This window comes from Electrophorus electricus, chromosome 2 (genome assembly GCF_013358815.1).
Source record: "Electrophorus electricus isolate fEleEle1 chromosome 2, fEleEle1.pri, whole genome shotgun sequence".
Lineage (NCBI taxonomy): Eukaryota > Metazoa > Chordata > Actinopteri > Gymnotiformes > Gymnotidae > Electrophorus > Electrophorus electricus.
Window position 1 is genome coordinate 23,986,373 of NC_049536.1, and position 7,594 is coordinate 23,993,966.

A 7,594-nucleotide genomic window follows, 5' to 3' on the forward strand; every position below is an offset into this window, starting at 1 on the left:
CCAGAACATAACTGAAGGACTAAACACTAAACAACTGAATCTTGTTTTTGTTTTTTTCCTAAAACCAGATTAAACCAAAGGCCAGGGAATCTCCACTGGCACTGCAATTTATTCCAAGAGTAGAATTAACCCATGTCTGGGCCACCAGCCCAACATGTTTAAAACTAAATCTTTATCATTGGTATGCTGGGTACCAATGAAGAATAAGAAAGCACATGGCATAGGGACACCCACACTGGCATAGGGGCACCTACACTGGCATAGGGGCACCCTCACTGGCATAGGAGCTCCCACAGTGGCATAGGGGCACCCACAATGGCATAGGGGCACCTACACTGGCATAGGAGCTCCCACACTGGCATAGGGGCACCCCCAATGGCATAGGGGCATCTACACTGGCATAGGGGCATTCACACTGGCATAGGGGCACCTACACTGGCATAGGAGCGCCCTCATTGACATAGGAGCTCCCACACTGGCATAGGAGCACCCACAATGGCATAGGGGCACCCACAGTGGCATAGGGGCACCCACACAGGGCTGCAGAGAAAAGGTCCCTGGTCTCATCAGCATGTTGCTTTTGCATAATGATAATGGAAATAACATTTGGATGGTACAAAAACATTGTTGCTAACTAAGTTTCTCTTTTCATTGGTGCAGCTTATTCTCACTCCGATGGACACTTCCAATCTCCCAACGCACGCTGTGATGAAGCAGGTTTAAGAATGGTTCAGGAACATGACACATTTTTCTGCTCCAGTGACCAGCACAGCCATCCAGTTCTCAGCCTTCATGGGATCTTTGAGATGAGGTGAAGGAAATTGTTTGCAGCAAGACTGTACAGCTGTTCCATTTAAAACAACAGAGCACCACAGCCAGTTTTGCATGGTACAACACTTCCAGTATGCATGACGTATCCAGCATCTGGTGGAGTTTATTCCCAGTTTATTCCCAGATTCATTCATTCTGTTCTAAATGGATCTGAACAGAAAATGAGGTACAACTGGCGTGACATGTTGAAATAAAGTAGATGTCATGGGCGTAGAACATGCAGGAAAAGAAAGAAAGCAAGCATAAGTGCCAAAGTGTAAGAGTTTAATGAAAGAGACAAAAAGGAAATCGAACAAAAGTGCATTGACAGGGACAAAAGATTACCAATGTTATGTACAATGACCGTAAACAGGCACACAAGCCGCTTATAAAGCAGACATCATAAGAACATAACACTCAGCATTACACGAAAATGTACTATATTATACAAACTTGCAAAACATGCATACATAAACATTTATAAATACTTACTCCAACATGCATTAGCTTTGATGTCATGTTGACATAACTAAGTGATACAAATGTTTGGTAACATTAAGATGTCATGACACTGTGAGGGGGAAAATGACAGCATGTTTTCAAAGCAGACAACAGACATAATGTTGATAATATAGACAGCTTACCATGGGAGGATGCTGGGAAAATTGAACAAAAGTGAGGACTTCAGAAAGATCCTCTGGAATATCTCCTGTACTGTCATAACAATGACATGAATAACTGGTGTGTATATTTAAATATCAATATAAATGTAACCTTTAATAAATGTTTATGTATATTTATGTCTATTGTCATGAATGGCTTGTGTAGGTGTTATGAAGCCTTCTAAATAGTGCCCTTCAGTTAAGTATTACTAAACTATCAAAATTCTTTAAAAATTACATTTGCATAGAGTAGCCATTTTAAAACTGTATTAAATGTTGTGTTATGTTCTGATTATATATACAGAAAGTGAAATAGCTGTTGACTAGGGCTACATTTACCCACATGTTCCAAAAAAACAAACAAAAAACATAATACCTCAGCCAGCAAGCAGGGACCCCTCAAGGCTGGATTTCAGAGCGTTGGTGTATTACTAACTACTAACCTGGTGCTTTGTAGACATTATTCCTGCTTTGATTTACAAATCTGTCTTTTGCTTTGAGCCCACAGTAATTTCTGGCTTCTGCATCCAGTATTGCTCTAGAATAGTCCAGGTTCAAAAGGTAACTCTGCCCTGTGCCATACCCACCCATACAATTTCTATTTCTGACTACAACAAATTTGATACAACTTTTGTTTTCTGAACTGAATGCGCTAAATTGTGTGTCATAGGAATTTAGAAACGTAGCGGAATCAGAGGAAAATGGCATTTGCCCTAAGACATTGGTAAAGTGGAAGTGGCATGAAGTCAGAATCTGGATTTATTTTGGACGTTTTAGTGAGACGAAGGACGCATTTCCGAGACGCTAGAGGGCAGTAATACAACTCGCCCTTAGAAGTGGCATTTTTCAAAGCTGGAGGAAGCCCGTTGAGATTTCCGTGTTTAGAGAAGACAAGGACACACATTACCAGTTTGTTAGGGTGTCTGGGTAGACATGGCACGGCTGCTGAGGAGTAGTTTACGACCGTATTTCACGAGTCAGATCCGGATGAGCTCGGATCAGGTATTAAGATAATATGCTGATTTTCTTAAGCATCTCTTTTGTAGTTAGCGTTAGCTATTTAAAAATAGCTGTTTTTATCCAGATTTGACGCAATCATGTAGCTAGGGAATTGAACCTAGCTAAAAGCTAGCTGTTGTTGGTGTTGTACGAGCCAACGAGGGCCTGGCTTACCGTGAGCCTTCAGTTAAGTTAAATAAAATCATTTTGCTTGTCTGGGGAAACTGCGGCTAAGTGATGCAGTTATGCACGCTATGTCGGTTCTTTCTGTGGCCCCACTGACGGGTTTGGATGTTTTGTTGTTTTTGTTTTGTTTTGTTTCTTCGTGTGTGTGTGTGTGTGTGTGTGTGTGTGTTGTTTTGCAGCCAAGAGCATGTGCATACCCTGACTAGTCTGAAAGCAACAACAAGCTGACAACTTTTTTTTTTTTTCAAGGTCACACAGTGTAGTAATATTTAAATGAACCTGTAAGCTCGGGTGTAGCCTGGTGACTGCGTTTCTAATGATGACTTCTCTGTGTCTAGCTCGGGGAGTTGGGGAAGGGTGCCGGTAAAGGCGGAGGAGGGGGCGGGTCGATAAGAGAAGCTGGGGGCGCCTTCGGGAAGAAAGAAGCAGCGGAAGAAGAGCGTTACTTTAAGTAAGTGTGTGATGCTTTTGTCTTCTCGCGTGGAAACCAGCAGCTGGTGTAATCAGCCTTTCAAAATATTACATTGCTTCGGTATCTTGGGTGTCTGTTGAGATTTTATGCTCAAGTTGTTTAATCTTATCTGGTAACATGATCTGGACCCCTTTACCACTGCTGTGGCCATTTTCCTATCACATGTTCTTACACCGTGATTATTAGACTGCTTGAAGTCTTACCCCAGTCTGAACTCTGAAAATAAAGGACCCAGTTTGTGTGTGTTCTCCACTTCTAGGTATCAGCACTGATCCCTGTATTTCTACAGTATTCTAGTTCATTAGTATCTTGAATTATAACCTATTGTACTGGTTGACACATTTATGAGTGAATGACATGGCGTCTTTGTAAGTTACTCTGGATAAGAGTCTTTTAAATGCGATAAATGGAACCAAAACATTTTCTTTGAAATAATTCCAAATAAGAACCTATTTTGTTTCCCTGAATGGTTCTTTAAAGAATCATTTTTGGTGCACTAAATGACCATTTTCGGTTCCATAAATAATTCTTAACAAGGTTTTTATAAGGAGACGTAATGGTTCTTCAGACTGTGTATTATTTTTTAAAAAAGCTTTATGGATCCCTCACTGGTTCTTCAACAGCTATACATAAAAGTACTGGAACTACAGAAGTAACCAGACTAATCCAGCAAATTCCAAACATTCTGGTTATTATTACATTACTCAGGGACTTTTAACACAATCACCTGTAAAAATGCATAAATGAGGAAAAATCAGCTTTCCAGAAGGAGAACAATTCTTTCAGGTTTGAACTGCCATTGAAAACATTCTGAGACATCCAGCAAATTAAAGTTTTCTTTACATTCTCAGTCCAGTTTCATCAAACCCACCATGGATGACTGTCCACATCTGTGTCAAGTCTGGAAAGCAGATCATGGACATAACTATTACACAATGATAAGCAGCTATATGATGCATACTTAGGATAGGGTGACCCCGGGGCCCAGGTTTCTGGAGCCAGTTCCCGTTTTTGGTGGCCTGTCCCTGCAAATCTCCCCGTTATCTGTCAATTAAAGCCATACCTGATGGTCAAAAGACCAGGCAGCCGAGCAAACGCTCGGACGTCTCGCGTTATGCTCGTTTTGGCCAGCAGAGGGGGCTGGAAGCTGCTAACTATTGAACAGTTCCACCACTTGATCGCTTAGTTTTAGACCGCACTACTAAGTCAGACTCGACCAGCAGCTAGCAAGTGTCGAGTGAGTCCAAGCGTCTTTTATGTGCTTGCCCATGTCCTGTAAGTGCTTTTGTAAATGTTATGTATACTGGATATGTCTTGTATGTCTATCAATGTCTTTTTTGTACTGTATTGAAAGTGTCTGAGTCCTTGAAAAGCACTATATAAATAGAATGTATTATTATTATTATTATTATTATTATTATTATTATTATTACCATGCAGTCTGCAAATAGTGCATCTTTTTTTTTTTTTTTACTGCCTCAGTTTTTCTATTATCCATATATGGCATGTGTTGACAGTTGTAGTCTCTCTCCAGAACTCAAGGGTGTTTAGAGTATGGCTATTGGGCTATAGCCACGGTCTCTCTCTGCGACAAAAATATTTAATATTTGTATAAATGATTGTCTCAGATGTAGTATGTTTGATAGTTTTGTCTCTCTGTTACAATGTGTGTTAGTGTGTCTTTCGTATAGGTAGTTAAATGAACTGTATTTACTGATCCTTTGTAATTTCACCATGAACCATGGAACACTCAAAGTTAATCGTAGCCATATGATTATATGACTTGCTGACAGGGTTTACAATTTTTTTAGACGGTGTTCATCATAGTTTATTACAATACAACAGGTACTATGGTCATAATAAACCTTTTTAAAAATCTATAAGATATGTATGTGTGTGTGTGTGTGTATATATGTATATGTATATGTATATGTATATATATATATATATATATATGTGTGTATATATATATATATATATATATATATATATATATATATATATATATATGGTGTGTGTGTGTGTGTGTGTTTAAATTTCTTTCTTTTTTAAAAGATCATTTTAATTGCTGAACTGGAAAGGTCCTGGGTTTTCATTTAAGAAATCTGATCACCACTACATCTGTACAACAGTGCAGTAAGTTACAGCTGCTAGGACTGGCATATTATCGAATATTACATAATACCCTCAGTTTTCATAACATGGAAATGTACCAGCTTCTAGTTGATGATATATAGAGTATATTTTATTTATTATTTTAGTAATTTAGCTAACTGTTAGCTGGCTAGCTCTCTACCCCTACACAAATCTTCAAGCTGCCTCAACTGTTCACTTAGCTTGCTACTAATCACTAAGCATAAGCAAATGTATGAATGGTATATCTCAAATATCCACTATTGTGCCTAAAAACAGGGATCATGAATTAAAATAAATTAGAGATAGTAGATAAATAAGGGTAGAGTTGCCACATTTTATGCATTTTAAGAGGAGGACACAAGTTGCTCAACTAATGGTAATGACACAATATGATTAATGTTTTTTTTTACCAATCAGAAGTTCTTCCAAGAACAGTACAGGCAAGTGAAGAACCTTTAAAGAAGCTTTTCAATGAGTATTGACTTGATTTTTAATAAAATTGACTTTTTTGACTAATATGGTACAGTGAAACCTTTGATAATCTCAAACTACCTTAAATATGATCCTATCTGCAGGAGCACACTTATCTCACACTTCTCACACTTATCTCCTCACACAGCAGCTCTCTGTTTACACTATGAGACACAGTAGAGCTTTATGCTGAACCATGCTAGAGATTTTCTATAAAGATGGTTGAGGCTGTAGATTTAGCTTTTTAGTATGAGTGTTTACCATGTAGTATATACCATTTCCTTAATGGTAAAAACTATTCCCTGTTTTTTGTTTGTTTGGTTGGGGTGGGGTGGGGGGGTTGGTTGGTTGCATTATTTTTGTTGTCCTCTCTCTGCCTGTCTCTCTTTTCCTCTTTCCCTCACTTCTCATCTGTCTAAATTCCCCATGCAGGCAGAAAGAGAAGGAGCAGCTGGCAGCTCTGAGACACCACCACCAGGAGGAGATCGAGCACCATAAGAAAGAGATTGAGAGGCTGCAGCGCGAGATCGACCGTCACAAGGGCAAGATCCGAAAACTCAAACATGACGACTGAGTTCGAGCCACTGCTGGCATAAGTGCTTCTCTCTAGTTCTGCCATAATCACTCAATGTCTGATCTGGAATCTCTTGTGATCGACTGAACTGATGGATGAATAAAGATTATAGGAATTTTTTTTCAAAGTGATCAGTCTGCCAGCATCTTGATTTTGATTTAGGCTTTCAGAAGTTTAGAGAAAAGCTTCCTTTTCTGGCTTGTTTTGACGTGGTTTTACTGATGAGTGTAGCAATCTGCTGCCTTTTGAAACCATCCTCCCCTCTTCTCTAGCTCAGCTGTTAATGTAGTTCTCTTGACTGGTACTTTCCATCTTTTTTTCTTTTTGTCTCATGTCTCCATGCCAAGATTCTATCCATGATTCCCATAAATAAATTCATTTGCAATAAACATTATCTGAATGAAAATAATATTGCAGGTTGGTGATGTGTGACAGGAACCTAGCTGGTTTAATTCCTAATTAGATCTAATCTGCTCATGATGTATATACTATATGTTAATTAGGCTCGGTGCACATGCCAGAAGTGATACTCTATAATGAAGTTAACATTCATAATTAGACATATTACCAAAAGGTGTAATTTTAATGAATATTAGAAGAACAGTTTATGACTAGCTTTGGCTTTTAGCTCTTAAGGGCTGGTGCATGTATATTGTATGAATATAGAAAGCTCAGACCTTTTTATACATAGCCCAAGGGGGGGCTAATAATTAATAATCCTAAATTATGGTGTCATTTATTAGTGTTGATAATTGTTCTGGTCCTCTAGTTGAAAGCCAGTAACAACTGAACCCAGATACAAAAACCATGTCTAAAGTCAACTCTAGACCATTCGTTAGCTCTCTCCTGTGAACTAATGAGGCATTCACACACGGTCAGCCAAGAAACAACTCAGCAGTCAGTTACTTATGGTAGTTCTAAATAATGATGATAGAAAAATTGATTGGTTTAGTTTCGATATCTAATTTAAGAAGTTGTGAAATGCTATTTTAGTCATTTTGGGTAATTCTAACAGAATCCACTTACAGACGACTCCACACTGCATAAATGTACGCAGTGTAAATCGCAGAAGAAAAACTGGTGTGAATGTATCTTAAATGAGTGTCTATGCCTGACTGATGGATCAGCTCATTTACACCTGGTCAACAAGTGACGTAATTGTGTTTATTCCTTCGTAATATAAACATCTCTGTTTCAAGAGAAAGAAATGTTTGACCCCGACGTGATTTGAACACGCAACCTTCTGATCTGGAGTCAGACGCGCTACCGTTGCGCCACGAGGTC

At 38.8% G+C, this 7,594-nt stretch overlaps 1 protein-coding gene and 1 non-coding gene across 2 annotated transcripts; one reads left to right on the forward strand and one right to left on the reverse strand.

Moving 5' to 3' along the window:
- The first annotated feature begins 2,352 nt into the window (after positions 1–2,352).
- atp5if1a (ATP synthase inhibitory factor subunit 1a) lies at positions 2,353–6,719 on the forward strand. The gene is made up of 3 exons (XM_027023378.2): positions 2,353–2,474; positions 2,996–3,108; positions 6,169–6,719. Exons 1-3 carry the CDS (start codon positions 2,406–2,408, stop codon positions 6,308–6,310), a joined length of 324 nt encoding a protein of 107 aa, XP_026879179.2. The 5' UTR covers positions 2,353–2,405; the 3' UTR covers positions 6,311–6,719.
- Positions 6,720–7,522: 803 nt separating this feature from the next.
- Positions 7,523–7,594, reverse strand: trnaw-cca. Its single transcript has one exon. It is a non-coding gene; the product is annotated as a tRNA-Trp (tRNA).